The 17,161-nt window shown below is 57.8% G+C and overlaps 1 protein-coding gene across 1 annotated transcript in view; it reads left to right on the top strand.

The window, feature by feature from the left end:
• Nucleotides 1-5,213: 5,213 nt before the first annotated feature.
• The window catches only part of HMCN2 (hemicentin 2), a 32,025-nt gene continuing 20,077 nt past the window's right edge, over nt 5,214-17,161 (top strand). The window contains exons 1-25 of the mRNA XM_062505473.1: nt 5,214-5,442; nt 6,372-6,442; nt 7,358-7,516; nt 7,679-7,801; nt 7,894-8,065; nt 8,414-8,520; nt 8,728-8,848; nt 8,946-9,218; nt 9,355-9,499; nt 9,772-9,893; nt 9,983-10,255; nt 10,362-10,503; nt 11,073-11,200; nt 11,358-11,471; nt 11,592-11,741; nt 12,332-12,526; nt 12,713-12,808; nt 13,155-13,279; nt 13,549-13,693; nt 13,833-13,945; nt 14,197-14,353; nt 14,534-14,696; nt 15,939-16,066; nt 16,191-16,299; nt 16,578-16,747. Coding sequence (XP_062361457.1) covers nt 5,214-5,442; nt 6,372-6,442; nt 7,358-7,516; nt 7,679-7,801; nt 7,894-8,065; nt 8,414-8,520; nt 8,728-8,848; nt 8,946-9,218; nt 9,355-9,499; nt 9,772-9,893; nt 9,983-10,255; nt 10,362-10,503; nt 11,073-11,200; nt 11,358-11,471; nt 11,592-11,741; nt 12,332-12,526; nt 12,713-12,808; nt 13,155-13,279; nt 13,549-13,693; nt 13,833-13,945; nt 14,197-14,353; nt 14,534-14,696; nt 15,939-16,066; nt 16,191-16,299; nt 16,578-16,747 — 3,730 coding nt within the window. The remainder of the gene's footprint in view (nt 5,443-6,371; nt 6,443-7,357; nt 7,517-7,678; nt 7,802-7,893; nt 8,066-8,413; nt 8,521-8,727; nt 8,849-8,945; nt 9,219-9,354; nt 9,500-9,771; nt 9,894-9,982; nt 10,256-10,361; nt 10,504-11,072; nt 11,201-11,357; nt 11,472-11,591; nt 11,742-12,331; nt 12,527-12,712; nt 12,809-13,154; nt 13,280-13,548; nt 13,694-13,832; nt 13,946-14,196; nt 14,354-14,533; nt 14,697-15,938; nt 16,067-16,190; nt 16,300-16,577; nt 16,748-17,161) is intronic.

The following is a 17,161-nucleotide window of genomic DNA, read 5'->3' as shown; positions in this document are numbered from 1 at the left end:
ATGCACAGCTCAGGGTGTCTCCTTTTCCCATCACTCCCCCAGGAGATGGGAGGTTTTCCTGTGAACCCAGGGTGGAGCTGCTTGTGCCCACCTTGGAGGAGGCAAGGGGCTGGGAATACACACCTGGGGACACTGAGCTGCAGACCCCCTGTCATGAGTGGGGCCTGCATGGCCTCTCCAAACTCTATCAACACCCAGCACCCCTCTGGGATGTGCTCCCAGCTCAGCCCCACCAGCACCCACACTGTGGACACAGTTGGCATCTCTGCTGGAGAATGAGCAGTGCATGGGTGATGCCTCAGCTGCCTTGGCCCCTGCTCCGGGAGAGGAGAGATGTGCATTCCCTCAGGAGCAGAGTGCAAGAAGCCTTTGGGACCCCTAAAACCACCCTGGGGCCTCACCCTTCTATCTCTGCTCCGGCTGGTGGTAGCAGCGTCTTTCCACCCAGCTGTCTCCCAGCTCCTGTGGCTAAGCCCAGGCAGAGGACTGTCCCCATGGCAGTGGGAGGTGACATCTGGATGTGGAGGGCAGTCTGACAGGTGTCTCACGATGCAGGAGACAAGGTGGTGCCCCAGTGTTCCCTGAATCCTTCTGGCATGGCAGTGACAGATGTCCCAGCCAAGGGATGCTGGTTCTTCACCGTGCAGCCCCACACCCCAGTTTTGGGATTTTGTGCTTGTGGTACTTCTTGATGCCCATAAAAAACCATCTTTCCCCAACCCCAAGGAGACTGACCTCACATCCGTGTGCAATATTTCTGCCTCTTCTGCAGTTCCTGCCCCTGAGGATGCCCATGTTTCATTGTGGGGGTGCTTCTGTAGGTTGTCCTTCACTCACTCCCATGGAAACCTCCTTTTCCTTATTGCTCTGTGGCCAAAATGAAACTCTCTGGGGTAGGTTTTTGCAGTGCCTGCAACTTGCTGAATGCTCATCTGCCAGACTGGTCCCCTCCTGGTGCCAATCGATGTTCCCAATGAATGTGACACTGCTGTAATCACTTCTGCTGATGAATGATGGGCCCTGCCACGTTTGACATAGTTCCCAGGCAAAGGCAAACCTCATTTGCTCTGACACTTTTCCCCTGGAAAACTTGTAATTTTTGGAAGACCTGTCATGGGCTGAGCTCCATCCGTGCTCACAGAGTCTCCCCAGGGAGTCAGCCCTGCCAGGGCTCTTTGCACACTGAGTGTCCCTGAACAAAAAGTTTTGGCCCCAGTGTTTCCCCGCTGGCTGCAGATTTGGGACCCTGGCTTGGATGCTTCTGGTCTCCCTTTGGGGGAGCACCAAAGGTCCCTGATTCCTCCTGAACAGCACCAGGATCTGCAGCATCTTGCTATCACTGAAAATAAGGCTTGGAGCATCTCATGCTTGGAAATGTTGGCCTTAACCTCCTCGTGCCTCAGTTTCCCCATCAGTGCAGTGGCTGGGGTGAGCCATCCCCCTCTGGAGAGCAGTTTGGTGCCCTGCCCAGCACAGGGTGCTGGATACAGCTCAGGGCAGTGGGCACAGGGCTTGGCAGGACCCACTGAGCATCAGGCAGGTGCAGAACACCAGGAATGGTGTGTGAAAAGCTGGGGTGGAATTTACATCAATTCCAGCCTCTGTTTTACACCTGCTCTTGATGAAATGACCAGCAAGCCCTGGTTTGTCTCTGTTTGTACTCGGGTTCCTGGTACCTGTCCAAAACAGAGCCCTGGCCATGGGAAGGGGGCCCAAAGCACAGCCAGGCAGAGGTGAGGGTCCAGCCCCAGTGACTGTGGCATGTGCCCCCCTCTCATTTGTCCCTGTCGGTGTTGCCACATTAAATACCATGTCTGTACTTTCCTTTCTTTTCACTTTTCTGTCTATGTGCTGACTGTTGCTGCTTTGTATCCATCTTTCCTTGAGTTCTGGGGCTGGGCTGGGCTGAGCTGTTTCCTCCGGGAGCAAGAATGTGGGAGAGGGCTCTGGGGGCAGATTCCCCCCTGCCCTCTCCTCACAGCACAAACCAGGACCCGAGAGAGAGGGAAGTGAAGGTTTTTCCTCTGGAGCAGGTTATTAATTAATGTAATTTGTAATGAGACCAGGCTGGTCCCAGGAGCTCTCTCCATTAGGCTGGTGGAGGGGGTTTTTTGCTTATGGGGGACCCCAGACCCTGCTTGTGCCAGGTGCCAGCTGCCTCTCCCCCTCCGTCACAGAAGCAGATGCCTGTTGGTTCTTCCCGTGCCATCAGGACACCACATTGCTGTTGGATGGGGAGGCTGAGGTTGTGGCAATCCCAGCCCAGGTCACTGCTCCTCAGTAGGCAGGGATACAGCTGCCCAGAGGTGGAATTGTCTTGGAATCTGGGTTTGAGCCCCACTTGGAGCAGGGCTGGCTTTGAAGCAGGGCCAGGCATGGCATGGGGGCAGCTGAAAGCACTGGCAGAACTGCCCCTTTCCCATGTATTTAAGGTCAGGGGGTCATTTAGGATGGGTGAGTGACCAGCCAGCTCACTGTCCCCCATCCAAAGAGGAGATTTGGGGCATTTAGTGAGAACATCTGTCACCTGTCCTTCCCGAGGGCATTGGAGGGGAGGGTCTGGCTGGGACAGAAGTGAGGACTGAGGGCAAAGGAGGGAGCTGATGGCCCCAGTCTCAGTGCACAGTTTGGGATGCAGCAGTTTTGGGGTCTCAGTTACATATGTCAGCTCTGCCTATTCCAGCAGTGCTGCAGCAAAGTCATCCTTCCCTTCTCTCTCTGCTCCCATGGCCACCAGCCCCGGGCTGGGTGCCCTGTGCCACAGGTGTGACCCGTGCCCAGGGGGTGGCCAAGCCCCGGGCTGAGAAGCAGCAGCTCCAGCAAAGAGCCTTGTTTGTGAAGATAAAGCCTGTGTGTGCGTCCGTGCCGGTGTCTCGGCTTGCATGCCCCGCTGCCTTGTCTTGAGATGAATTCAAGAGCAAACCAAGCAAATGAAACAGTTTAATAACAGAACAAAACAAAACCCAGGAACTTTGTGACAGTGGAAATAAAAGCTTAATGACAGTAATGAAGTGGCAGTGGTCTGTGATGTGCTGTGGAGTGGGGGTTCTTGGGGGTCCCCAAAGCTGCCCTGGCACCCAGCTGGGCTCGGTGGTGTCACTGTCCCATGCCCCAAGCACAGGAGTAAATGGGGATGCTGTGGGCTCTGTGGGCAGGCAGGCAGGCACCGTGCCCACACCTGTGATGAGCTGTCAGCTCTCAGCTCCAGACATCCCAGACACACTTCACCTCCTAACACTCTTTTTCCCACCTCCTTTTACCCAGACATAGCTTTCCCTCTGCTGGGTCCCATCCTGACACAAAGAAGACTCAACCATGTGCCCATGGGCAGTGTCCCTGTCCCCTCTGAGCCCCCTCATCGATGCAGCAGGCTGGGAGACATTGGGTCACTTTTGGCACGCAGTGGCCGCAGAGGAATCTTGATACGAATATTCCATAATTGTGCCCAGACAAGGGGTGCCCCTTGGCAGCCCCCCAGCCCCTGGCAGGGCTCACAGCCTGGATTGAGCTTTTCACGTGCAGCGGGGTCGCCTTGGCCATTCTGTGCTGCCAACTCTTCTGGAAACGAGCGCTGCGAGGCCTCCCTGCCAGCCCAGCCCACGTCTGTTGTGTTTGCTCTCCTAACGAGGCTGACTAATTATTTTCAGGAGGCCAGAGGAGATGCCCTAATGGTCCGAACAAGGAGGCTGTGTTTGTGCAGGGGGTTTTGTCCAGAGGTACTTTGTGCCAACACATGGTGGGAGTTCCCAGGGATTTCTCCCCTGTGCCGTGGAGTGGGCAAGGACAGGGTCCAAACCACAGTGGTTACCCAGAGGCTGTGCCTTAACCCCCCCAGCAGGGAAGGGGTTAAAGCCCAGCTGGCATAGGTGCTCCTGGGACTGGGAGCACTGGTGAGTATGGGATGGGCTGGCTGGCATTAGTTTGGTGATGAGGAGAAGCTGTGTTGGGGTTTTTTGTGCAGGCAGTGCTGGTGCTCCCTGCCAGGGTGCATGCAGGATGGTGATTTGGGATGCTCTAAGGTAAGTTTTGTGCCACTGAGGGTTGGGAGACTCTTCTTAACTCTGTGGGGCTGGGAGTGCAAAGGCTGGGGGATGCAAGCCCTGGCTGTGGGACAGGAGGGGGACAGGCCACTGGCACAACCCCAGGGGCAGGAGTGTCATTGCCCTGCTGTAAGGGCATAGCCTTGCCTATTCTGAGGTTGGGCTGGGCTGACCCCACACTTGCAGGGATGAAGGAATGCACAGGATGGTCCCACCGTGTGTGGGCCATGAGATGGGTGATCTCCAAGGTCCCTCAGTTCATGTGTCTGGGAGGAGCAGGGCTGGTGCTGGGGGTGCAGGAGGTGCACAGCTTCACCTGGAGCCGGCTTTTGGCCGTGACTGCTCCCTGGGTCCCGCTGCGGGGGAGTTGAGCAAGAGCAGAGCATCCCTGTGGAGCAGCCATGAGCTCAGCACTCAGCACTGGCTCCGAGGGCAGCCAGGAATCTCTCTGCACCTCCAGCCAGCGCTCCCGGCCAAGGGCTGCCTGTCCTGGCCAAGCACTGCCGCTCCCAGCCCGTGTCCTGGCTCTGGCTTTGTCTGTGCTCTCCGTGGCTGTTGGCTCCCTGTTCGTGGGGTGGCTGCGTGGGTGAGCCCACCCGAGCCCCTTGAGCTCCAAGCCCCCCCATTGCAGACCCCCATTCCCGGGCTTCTTTGCCCAGCAGAGGGGGAGTTTGCTTCCTTGGGGTCCCTTTCGCAGCTGTTTCTGTCCCCGCTGGGGTTTGGCAGGGTTTCCTCACAGGTGCTCAGCTGTGACCCCCACGTCCTCCCCTAACCCCCTGCTCCCCCCAGCAGAGCAGGGTTTGTCTGAGCAGGGGGGTCGGGGCTGGGGAGGGGTCCTGGGCAGTGTTTCTGACAATCCCGTGGGTTGCAGGATCAGCTTCCCAATCCCAGTATGTCCATCCCGATTTTCTCCAACTCCCACCCACCTCCCAGCCGCGTCGCTGGCTCCAAAAGTCCGGTTTTTCCTCCCTGCCTCCCTCCTCCCTCCCAGAAGTTGAACGCTGGAGGAGCAGGTCCGCAGCTGCGGAGGGCTGGGCGTTCCCTGCTCTGGGTCCCTTCTCCGTCCGTCCCCTTGCACATCGCGTCCCTCCCTGGTGTGGGGACGGTGCCCAGCGGGAAGGGCAAGGACAGGGACACAAGGGTTGTTCCTCACACCTGAGCGTCTCCCCCACCATGCCGCCCCACGGAGGGGTGTTTGTGGGTCTCTGGATGCTGCTGGCCCTCAGTCTGGCCGAGAGCCCCCCAGGGTGGGCCACTCTTGCCTTTGTCTTCGATGTCACCGGCTCCATGTACGACGACCTGGTGCAGGTGATGGACGGGGCCTCGCGCATCCTGGAGCGGACGCTCAGCAGGAGCACGAAGCCCATCAGCAACTATGCTCTGGTGCCCTTCCACGACCCAGGTAGGTCAGGGACAGGGTGAGGGTGTGTCCTGCCAGGGATGGGGCTGTGGGGAGCTGGACTGTGGCTCTGGCTGGGTCTGGGTGTGAAGCATGCACTTCACAAGTGCTTACACTGTCCCTTCTCCCTGTTTTTAATGCCCTGGTGACTGCTGTGGTGGGGATGGCACCTCAATAGCTGGGACTTGGTCTGGGGCTCTGTCCCCAAGCCACCCTGTGGGCACAGGCTGCGCTGTTTCCACTGTATTAATTCCAGGGGTGCTGACACTTTATTATGGGTGGCTCTTCCTCATCCATCCTGCTCTAAACTCCCAGTAGTAATCGTGGTGGGTATATCTGTCCAAGTCTACAATGTGCTTCCAGGTCACCTCAGTAAAAACACCACTTGTTTTGAGGCTTTGGTAACTTGTTGTGATACCAGAATAACTTCTCTCTGTCCCAACTTTGTCTTCTTTCTGTGCACACCCATAAAAGGGCAGCTGTTCCCCAAAAGAGCCCTGGCCTCCTACAAGGAGAGTGAGACCCAAGCTTTATTTTCAGCAGAAGCACTGTGTGAATGAAAACCATTGGAGCCAGACAGAGAAGTAGGCAGAGGCAAAGAATTGATTCCTGTGTTGCTTTGCCGGGAGCCTCCCCCAGTAGAAAAGGGCACTGGGTTTGCAGCTCAGCCTGGCTGGGACCACCCAGTGTGTTGGGAGAAATTCCTGGGCATAGGAGTAGTTTGCTGAAGTGGTCACAGTATGGGCACAGGGGCTGGTCTGCCTAAACCCACTTCTCTGCTGGTGCCAAGCCAAGGTGAACACTGGACCCCAGGTATCACAGGTGCTTGAGCCAGGGCAGGTGCCAGGAGAACCAGCAGTGTGGGTGGCATTGGAAGGAGCTGCTGCTGGGGTCAGGGGCTGAGGTGGTGATTGGTGTCCCTGTGCTTGCAGAGGTGGGACCTGTCACCCTCACCACGGACCCCCAGCTCTTCCAGCAGCGCCTGCAGGAGCTTCATGTCCAGGTAGGCATCCTCAGCCCCACGCTGCTCTGCCAGGCCTGGCTTGGTGCTTGGCCTGTGGCACTTGGGGGAAGCCTGGCACTGCAGGGTGGTGGGTTCCAGGAGCAATCCCTGCATCCCCCACAAGCGTGATGGGGTTCAGGCTGAGCCAGACTGGCTGGGGGCTGCACACAGGGGTGGGAGTGGAGAGGATGGGTAATGCTGATGCTGTGCCCTGGAGTCCTGCAACAGGGCAGAGAATTTCCAGTCCACAGCTCTCATCCCTAATAGAAGTGCTGTTCCCAGGAGAGTTTGCACAGACTCTCCATGGAACCAAAAATCTCCTCTTTTAGAACCACTGCTTGATAACTGAGTTTTTAATTTCTGGCCTTTTAATTTTTTTTTTTTTTTTAATTATTTCATCTGTTTTCTGCCAGCCAAAATGTTCCCTGGGAGCTAAATCCTGCTTTATCCATCCCCATTCTTGCTCTGCCTCCTGTGAATTGCTAAATCCCTCTGGCGTTTCCCTTCAGATGCAGCTGTTTTGGCAGGAGGTTTAACGCTGAGGCTGCAAATGGTTTCCCAGCCCTTTGGGGTGCCAAGCCCTGGGAAAATGGGAGCAGGTCCTCTCTGTGCCAGGAGGTTTCCCTGGGGTGGCTGGCTCTGCAGCCACAGGGGCAGGCACAAATGTGCCCAATAAATGTATCTTTGGGAAACCAGTGGCTTCTGTGAGCATGGATCCCCCAAATGGGTGTTTAATTTTCGTCACTGAGACAGGGCTGGGTCTGTGAGATCCTGAGTGTCCCTGCAGTCCCATCCCGCCGGCCCCAGAAAAAGAGGGGAGTTCCTCCCCGTGAGCATCCTGTGGCTGGGATGATGCCGGGAGCTGAGCACTGTGTGGCTCGGTGTTTGTGCCACATCCCTGGCTGTGTCCCTCAGGGCGGGGGAGACTGCCCGGAGATGAGCGTGGGAGCCATCAGGGTAGCTGTGGAGATCTCACATCCCGGCTCCTTCATTTACGTCTTCTCGGATGCTCGGGCCAAGGACTACGAGCAGCAGGAAGAGCTGCTGCGACTGCTGCAGCACAAGCAGAGCCAGGTGAGCAGCCCTGGTGCAGCACCACATCAATGATAAAACCCCTGGACTGGGGGGAATTTTGCACCTCCCCCAGGGCTGATTCGATGTGCTGGGGTGCTGGTGGATGCCAGCTGTGCCCCCTCCCGTGGGTGGGTGGATGTCACGGGGCCATTGCTGTGGCAGGTGGTGTTTGTGCTGACGGGGGACTGCGGGGACAGGAGCCACCCTGGGTACCGCGTGTACGAGCGCATCGCTGCCACCAGCTCTGGGCAGATCTTCCACCTGGACAAGCAGCAGGTGACAGAGGTGAGTGGGAAGACCTGGCCCCTTGTGCTGAAGTGAGGCTGTGCCTGTCAGTGATGGGAGATGCAGGTTTAATCCTTTAATCCTGCCTCCAGGTGCTGAAGTGGGTGGAAGAGGCCATCCAGGCTTCCAAGGTCCACCTATTGTCCACAGACCATGAGGATGGTGGGGAGAACACATGGCAGGTGCCCTTTGATCCCAGCCTGAAGGAGGTCACCATCTCCCTGAGTGGCCCTGCCCCAGGGATCATGGTCCAGGATCCGGCAGGTAAGAGCCCAGGGGAGAGGGACAACAAGGTGGGGGGGGGGAAGTGATGCTTTGCCTCCCAGAAAGACCTCAGGTGAGGATAAGCAGGAAGGTGTTCACCAAACCTGCCCTAAAACTCAAATGAAAAGGTGATGAGCTACAAAGCCCTCAGTAAAGACCAACACATCTCCCTGCTACCCTCCCAGGCTGACTTTGCCTCTGGCTTTGAGGGTTTTCCCTGCTGCCCCGGATGTGAGCTGTGATGGGCTTTGCACTGCCCTGAGCCCTGAGGAAAGTGACTCCTGGCTGCTCTAGGAACCAGGGGGTAGACCTGGATTGCCCATCCAAGACATTCACTTACTGTTACAGGAAAGGTCCTGGAGAAAGGCCGAGGTCTGAAGGAACTGCTCAGCATCCCCAACTCAGCCATGGTGGTGGCCCTGGAGCCCTACGAGCCAGGGACGTGGCTGGTCACGGTAGGCTGCTGGCACACCTGCACATCCTCTGCTTTTCCCTGATGGATATTTAGCTTGTCAGGCTTTTCCAGACGTGGACTTTCCCCATCCCTCTCCGGCCAGGCAGAGGATGTGTGAGCAGGCTGAAAGGGGCCGGCAGCAACCTCTCCCTTCCCATCCCCTCTCCCTTCCCCTGCCCTGAGCACTTGGCTCTCAATCTGCTTCCAGACCCGCAGCAGTGGCCGCCACTCGCTGAGGATCACGGGCATCAGCAGCGTTAATTTTCAAGCCAGCTTCTCCACCCAGCCGGAATTTGACAGCAGCCAGCCCGGAGAGCGGCCGGTGCAGGGTGAGGGTGGTGCTGCCCGGGGGGATGGATGCTGCATCTGGGCGTTTTGCAGCTGGGAATGCGGTTGGTGTTTTTTTTTCCCCTCCGCGTTTTTCAGGTCTGCCCATCTCTGTGCTGGTGAACTGCTCCGGTCTGAGGCCACCTGGGCACCTGCAGGAGATCGAGCTCTTCAACACCTCGGGCCATCTCCTCCTCTCACTGCCCGTGCAGCCCCTCTTCAACTCCTCCTCCGGCACCACCGCCCAGCTCTGGGTGGCTTCGCCCCTCTGGGTCCCCCCGGGTGACTTTCTGCTGAAGGTGAAGGGTGAAGATGCCCAGGGACACCCCCTGCACCGCCTCTCAGGGGTCACCTACACCAGCGTGGTCCCCGGTGAGTGGAACCTGCCGGTGCTGAGCAGAAACCAGAGGCTCCAGCACGGCCCCTGCTTTGCTTTCTCCTTCGTCATCCTGCTTCCCAGTGAGCTTCCAAGGGTGCTGTACATCTGCACATCCCCAAACCCTTCCAGGTCCACCTAAAGTGAACATCTCCAGCAATATCCGGGCTTACAATCGTGAGCCACAGCTCATCTCCTGCTCTGCATGGAGTGAGATTCCTTTCCACCTGCAGCTCAGCCGTGGCAGGGTGAAACTCAGGGAAGGGCAGCTCTTCAGGTGAGCCTCTGGTATGGCCCAGTGAGCCCCAGGAGGGACCCATGTGGGTCCCTGAGCTGTGCCAGCTGGGGGGGGGTGCCGTGTGCTGGGTGGGTGCCTTCAGGTTCTGAGCATCCCAAGAGGAAAATTCCAAGGGACAGATTTCCAGTAACTGGGGATGTACCTCTTTGCCTGACTCAGCTGAAAAAAAGTCCCAGGGAGTAGGACTAGGAAGGTGGCATGGCAGTCCCAAGATGGGAGTGATCCATATTTTCATCTCTCCCTTTCTGTAGGATTTCAGGGAATATCAGCTGGTTGATCCCTGCAGTGTCCGAGAGTGATGAAGGCTTTTACGAGTGCACGGCCACGAGCAAGGTCGGAGTGACCCGGGCTCATGCCTATGTCTCTGTCTCAGGTGGGGGCTGCTTGTGCCCAGCCTTAGAGCCCTTTCCATGTCTGTGGCTGGGCACGGGCTCCTTTCACCCAGGCATCCCACGTTTGTAGAGCCCCCACCACGTCTCATCACCCCGGGCAACATCACAGCTTCACCGGGCCAAGACGTGGTTATGTCCTGCGTGGTTCTGGGGGATGTGCCCTACAACCTGACCTGGAGCTGGGATGGGAAGGCAGCAGAGCCATGGGACGGCCGGACCCGGCTGCTGCAGAACCATTCTCTGGAGATCAGCCCCGTGCAGCCAGGGGACGGGGGCCTGTACGAGTGTGTGGTACAGAGCGCCCGTGGCACTGCCACGGCCTCCCTGTGGCTCTTCATCCAGGGTAGGCTTTGCCCCTGGGTAGCACCCTGGCCTGGGGGATATTTTCTGTCATGTGGGAGAGTGGCGAATGGCACCCAAGGGCTGAGCCCTGCTCCAACCCTGTGCAGAGGAGCCGTGGGTGAAGGTGGACCCCAGTCCTCAGCGTTTCAGCAGGGGCCAGGAGCTGCGGCTGAACTGCACGGCCGGGGGCCATCCCCAGCCCCACAGCACCTGGAGGCGCTGGGGCTGGGCACTGCAGCAGGACGAGAGGTAACCCCTGGGGACACAGGAGCCTCCATCCCTCCTGTCCCACAGGGATGGTGCTCCCCTTGCAGGGATGTATGGGTTGAAGGAGGGAGGCTTGGGGCTGCTAGAGCTCTGGAAAGAGGGAGGCATTGCAGTATCCCAGCCCATGCTCCTGAGATGCTTGCTATGCTGCTGGCCTTAATTTCCTATATTTATTTTTAAGCCATCCTGCCTTATTCAGGTCACTGTCCCCACTTTGCACACCTGGTGTGAGCTCAAGTCTCAAAATACTCCTTGTACTTCCCCTTAATTTCTTCTGCTTTTTGCCTTTCAACTCCTGCTCGTCTCAGGCTGTGAGTGCCAGAGTTGACTTTGGGGAAGGCTTTTGGACTTTTGAGATGAAAAAGCCCAATTCTCAGTGCTTTTCCCTGGTTCAAAGGAAAGTCCTTCCCTGCAGCAGCTGGCTCCAAGTGCTGACCCACATCCACCACACGCCCAGCATGGCCTGAAACCTGCTCGTTTTTATCAACACCTTTTCCATCATCCCTGTTTTTGCAGGGCTCATTTCTCCCTTTCTCTCCCATTTGCTGCAGGGTTTTCAGGGATGCTGAGGGTACACTGCACATCAGGTCTGCTGTCCCAGAGGATGCAGGGAATTACAGCTGCTATGCCAGCAGCACACTGGGCTGGGATGAGCAAGGGATCATCCTGGAATTCACTGGTACCTGCTCCCTGCTCGCTGGCAGCAATGGGAATGGGGCTGTGTGTGGTAAAGGGTGCTGGGGACAGCTCCCAGGGCTCTGGGGTCCCCTCGGGCTGGATGGCACCGCACCCAGAGAAGCAGAGAATGACCAAAGACATCTCTCCCCATGGCACAGAGCCTCCTGCCATCCTGGCAGTGACACCCAGCCTGAAGGTGCTGGTGGGAGAGGATGTGACCCTGGAGTGCTGGGTTTCGGGGGCACCCCCACCGCACATCGTGTGGTACAAAGGTGAGACCGGGAGCACGCACCGGGGCCACTCCGCTGCCCTGCAGGGACATCACACGTGGTGTGGCATCAGGAGGGACCCACAGAGGCACGGGGGGTGCTGACGTGGGGGTCTCGGGGCAGGGGAGCAGGTGGTGGCGACGTTCCCGGCGGGCACGCAGCGCGCGGTGCTGCGGCTGCAGGCGGCGCGGGAGGAGGACGCGGGACGCTACGGCTGCCAGGCCCTCGGCCAGGCTGGCACTGCCTTCGACAGCACTGTGCTGCACGTGGGCTGTAAGTTCTGCTGCATCCTACCCGCTGCTCTCCTTCCTGCCTCAGCTCCCCTTTGCTGCTTTCCAAGTCTCCCGGGCTCCCCAGCAGGGAGGTGTTGGTGCTTGGTACAAACAGGCAGAAGATTGGTAGGACTTCCGAGCTTTGGGAAGCTGCAGGAGGTTCAACAAGTGGGAAAAGACAAGGCAGTTGTTATTGGACAGGGACATGAGGGCTTGGGATGCAACTGGGGATGCAAAGTGCGTTCACAGAGATGGGAACTGACTTTTGTGTGTCTGAAAAACTTCTGCTGGAGGCAGAAGAGATGAAAGAGCAAGAGGAAAGACTCTGTGTTGAGGGCAGCAGGGTTTAAAGCAGTTAAAGATGGGGAAAGTCAAGTTATTTTGCTGAGCCAGGGGTTGATGAGACTGACTGGAAGAGACGGAAACTGCAACAGCTCTGACAGCTTTGGAAAAGCACCAAATGCTTTAAGTCAGTCTTGTAACTCATCAGAGCACCTGGCTCATTGGTTTTGCAGCCTCATCCCTTCTCCAGGCTCAGCTGTGGGGAAACTGGACCTGCCTGAGCCCTTTGTCTGCTGCTCTCTCCTCCAGCTGCCCCTCACTTTCCTGAGCCCCTGGGTGATACGGAGGTCAAGGTTGGGGACAGTGTGAGCCTGCTGTGCCATGCGGAGGGATCTCCCCTGCCACAGGTCACCTGGTCCCGGCAGGACGGGAAGCCCGTGGTGGGCTGGCAGGGACCACGGGCTGCTTCCAGCCAGCTGGAGACTGCCCAGCTCCTCATTGACAGTAAGAGCTGAGTGTGCACTCATTTATTTGTATTTTTAACTTGTGCAAGCATAGCTGTGCAGTAACAGCCTGCAAGCCTCCAGCTCTGAGGGGTCTGTCCCCACTGGAGATGGTGGTCCCCACCCTGGAGCTTGCTTGGGGCTCTCCAGCCTCACCAGGCTGAGGCTTCTCCCCACTGTGCTCCAGGTGCCTCGCTGGATGACCAAACCATCTACATCTGTGAAGCCCAGAATGAGTTTGGGAAAATCCAGGCAGAGGTCAAGCTCACGGTCACAGGACAGGGTTTGTTTTCCGTGCTTTGGTGAATCGATCCCAGCTGTGCTGGCAGTGAGTGAGTGGCAGAGCAGAGAAGCTGTCTCTGGTCCTGAGCTGGCCACCGTGAATGCTCAGCAACCCCAGGTCAGGGTTTGGGCAATGCTCTTCCAAGCCTTCTTTGGCTTCATATGCTGACATGGACCCAAATGCAGCAAATATCCCCAGATTCCTGGGGGAGAGGAATCGGAGCTGGCTTATGCTGAGCCAGGATCCAGAGCCCTTGCAAGAAAGGTGATCTAGACCCGTTCTCCTGATCTTTCCTGGCCAGTTTATCACTGATTAATACTAGTTGCCTTTCCCCTCTTTCAAGCAGCCCCAGAAATAGCTCTTGCATCCCCCGTGGTCCGTGTGCTCCCAGGCCAGCCCGTGTCCCTGCCCTGTGTGATCCTGGTTGGGAGCCCGTTCCCAGCCCGCCACTGGCTGAAGGATGGGCAGATGGTGAGACTCCCATGCCTGCTGGGATGGTGGGTGGGTGGACACCTACCCTGTGGTGGGGCTTCACTACAGGATGGGTTCCCCAACTTTTGGTGTGAAAGCTACTGGTGAAAGAATCCAATGGAGCATTTGTGTTGGGAAGGCAATATGGATTTATCTCCGCATCAGGATGCTGCTCAAGGATCATTTCTTGATGTGCCCCAAAGAAGCAGGGATATGCTAGTGTCTGACCCTGCCAACTGTCCTGGTTTCTGCTCTCTGCTGACACCCAGGTAGCCCCAGGTGACCGCTACTCCATCCGGGCTGATGGGAGCCTGCACGTGGACCAGGCATCCCAGGGGGATGCAGGGACATTCACCTGTGAGGTGACCAATGCCATCGGCTCGCACAGGCAGGATGTGTCCCTGGTCATCCATGGTGAGTGACAGGGAGCTGGGTGTCCCCACCTGGCAGTGACACAGGGCAGGTGCTCTCTGTGCTCTGCTCTCTGTGCTCTGCTCTCTGTGCTGGACGTGGCCCTGGCCATGCAGTCTGAGAGGTTTCTCTTCCTTCCCAGTTCCTCCCAGCATTGAGCCTGGCCCTGTTCTTGTCACTGCCACCGAGGGAGCAGCTGTCACCCTGAGGTGCAATGCCACTGGTGTGCCCCCCCCTATTGTCACCTGGGCAAAGGTAGGTGACAGGGACAGGTGGCTGCTGTGCCCCTGCCAGGCTGGGCCCATCCTCGGGTTCAGGGTAATGTGTTTTTTAGGGGGTGTAGCTCTCCAGTGTGGCTCTGGCTGCCTGGGGGGATGGCACCAAGTGTCCTGGGAAGCTGAGCCCAGGGCATGGCTTGCTGTGATATGTCCAGGGCTCTTTTCTTGCCTTTGGGAAGTTCACCCTGTGGGAGAATCTCTGCTTTCCTCCCTTCCCTTCCTCTGTAGGGCACGGAGCCCATTTCACTGAGCCCACAATACCAATTTGACCCTGATGGGACCCTCCTGATCCCTTCATCATCCCCTGAGGATGCTGGCACCTACTTCTGCACGGCCACCAATGCAGCAGGATTCTCCAGCAGGGAGATGCAGCTCTCCATCAGCAGTGAGTGCTCAGGACAGCTCTAAAGGGGACTGGCAGGGAGAGAATTACCTGGGAACACTCCTGGCTTCCTTGGAGCACCAATCCAGGTGCCAGACGGGTTTGCAGGATGGGAAGAGAAGTGGTGAGGGCTGTGGGGCACCTGCAGTGCACCTGCACCAGCTGTGCTCCCTCTCCATCCAGCAAAGCCCATGATCAGTGTGAACGGATCACAGACATCGGACCCTGTCACCGTCCTGGCTGTGCTGGGGCAGGAGACCACCCTGCCCTGCGAGGTCCAAGGATATCCCCCTCCCCTGGTGGTGTGGAGCCGGGAGCCCCAGCCCCTGCCTCTCGCCACAACGAGGTAAGGACAGTTGTGGGTGCTGGGCTCACAATCTCCTGGGATTTTGCCTCTTCAGAGGCACTCAGCTGCTTGACAGGGAGATGTGAGGGACACCCCTGGCATCCTGTGTCCAATGCTCAATGCAGGAGCTGGGGCAGCTGAGCAGTGCTGTGTTAGCTCTGCTCTCTTTGGAGAGCACCAGGCTTTTTTTCCATCTTCCAAACATCTGCTGGGAACAAGCAGCTGCTTCCAATCATTCATGTGCCTACCCTGGACACAGAAGGAAAGGCAGGTCCAGTGCAGCTCCTTACCCTGCTGTCTGCCTGCCTTCAAGCACATTCCTGCCTTGTGCTGTCACAAGGGATGGTGGATCCCTGCGGGATGTGTTGGACCAGGGCTTGATGTTTCTCGGGACGAGGTTTGGCACAAACACAGTTTCTTAGCCCAGCAGTGGGTTTGTCTGCACTGGGATGTGGAGTTTTATGCCAGTTTTGTTCCAGTGAGTGGCTTCTGGATCAATTTGTGGATGGTGTTGAAACTGATGACAGCCATGAGACAGTCATTCAATGTGATTTGATGGGCGAGGGTAAATACATATCCAACTGTTCTCCAGGTTATCTGGTGTCTTGATCTTCCAGTGCTTTTGCCATATGTTAGCACCATGTTGGAAGGGACCCCCGAAAGTCACAGGCCCCGGTCTTGGGGTTAAACTCTTCTTTCCACATACCTGAGGATTGCTATGGCCTGGGGAAGCAGGAAGATGTCTTGGTTTTGCTCTTCTTGGGGGATGTATTGCCTTGTTGTTTGTGTCTGATTTGCCATGGCTGTTCCTGGCTGACCTGTGCTGCTCCTCACATCTCAGCTGGCTTCTCCGTGCTGGGTGATTTATGGGAGCACACGAGGAGGACTCTGCAGCCGTGGGCTGAGATGATGTTATGTCTGTGGAGCACAGATGAAAGTGGGAATGAGAGCATGGCCAGCTCCAGCTGCAGGGACTGTGCTCTGGGGGGACCCTTGTCCTCCCTCTTCCCCCTGGGCTCATGTGCTGCCTCATCCGGAGCTCGTGTAGGGGCTGAGCAAAGGGGATTTGCCCCCTTAGGCAGCTGTGCCACCCTCTTTGACTGGGGGGGGTGGCCATGGTGACCTTCTCTTGTCTGTCCCAAGGTGGTGGTGAGCTCTCAGCCCTTAGCTCCTGCCCAGGTTTGGGTGATGGATGACATGGCTGTTTATCCCATCCAGCGTTTCTGTTCCTTCTCCCTCAAGGTACAGCGTCCTCCCTTCAGGATCCCTCCACCTGGCTGAGCCCCAGGTGATGGACACCGGCCTCTACACCTGCACAGCCACCAACGCTGCAGGGAACACCTCACTCAGCTACAGCCTGCACGTCCAAGGTTCAAACCTTCCCTGGGCTCCGTGTGCCACTGGGGTCCTGCACCCTCCAAACCCTTGGCTGCTCTCGCCTTCCTGTGCCAGGATCTGAGGGTGGTCCCAGCCTGAGGTGCCCTCTCTCCCCAGCTCCCCCCCAGCTGTGGATTGGTGATGGGGAAAGCCACCTGGCAGCTGTTGTCAACACCTCCCTGAGGATTCACTGTCACACCATGGGCATCTCCCCATCCCAGATCCAGTGAGTGCTGCAGAGTGCTGGGTGCTCCACGTGCTCCCAGGGTGGCTGGTAGGGGGCTCTGGCTTGGGGTGTCCCTTAGAGGGGAGGCATCCATTCCTTCTTGTCCCTGGTGTCCTCTGCTCAACAGTCTTCTGCTGGCACTGCTAGCCCCATTCCGGGTGACAAGGGGACAGTCCTTGCTGCCAGCACCCCACTGTTCACCCTGTTGGTGTGCAGAGACAAGGTGTGGGTGGTGGCAGGACAGACCAAGGACTCACTGCCTGTCCCCTTCCTTGCAGGTGGCTGAAGGATGGGCACCCGCTGACTGGGCAGGAGGGTGTGGTGGTGTCCAAGGACACTGGCACTCTGCTGGTCACCCGAGTGGGGCTTGGTCACCAAGGGCTCTACATCTGCCAGGCCAGAAACTGGGCAGGGCTGGCCCAGGCAGAGGTGCAGGTTTCAGTGCATGGTGAGAGCAGCATCTGGGGTGAGACCGGCTGCCCATCCCATGTGTCGGGGAGAACGTGGCTGCCCAAAGGGGTGGGAGTTCTTGGCCCAGATTTTTGGTAGGTGGAGGGTCACTGGCTTGATCCCTTGGGATCTTGTTCTTGGTCAATGAAGCTGAGAGCTGCTGGCCACTGGCACCACAGTAAATCCTTGACTGGTGTTTCCTGTTGGAGGGCCTTCCCCCAGCCCCATTTCCCCTCCACCAGCAGGATGTGACTCTGAAGGTGCCAGGTGAGAAACCAGGCAGGGAACAGCGACTGCTGTCTGGGAAGGATGAATATCTCATTGGGGCAGGAACCAAACCTGTGGGGTGCCTTGGGGAGCAGTGCTGGCACCATGGGGTGATGTGGTCCCCTCCCAGAGCAGGGACCGAGCT

Source organism: Cinclus cinclus, chromosome 19, assembly GCF_963662255.1.
Source record: "Cinclus cinclus chromosome 19, bCinCin1.1, whole genome shotgun sequence".
Classification (NCBI taxonomy): domain Eukaryota; kingdom Metazoa; phylum Chordata; class Aves; order Passeriformes; family Cinclidae; genus Cinclus; species Cinclus cinclus.
The sequence above is the reverse complement of the archived record's forward strand: the minus strand, read 5'-3'. Positions and strand labels throughout refer to the sequence as shown.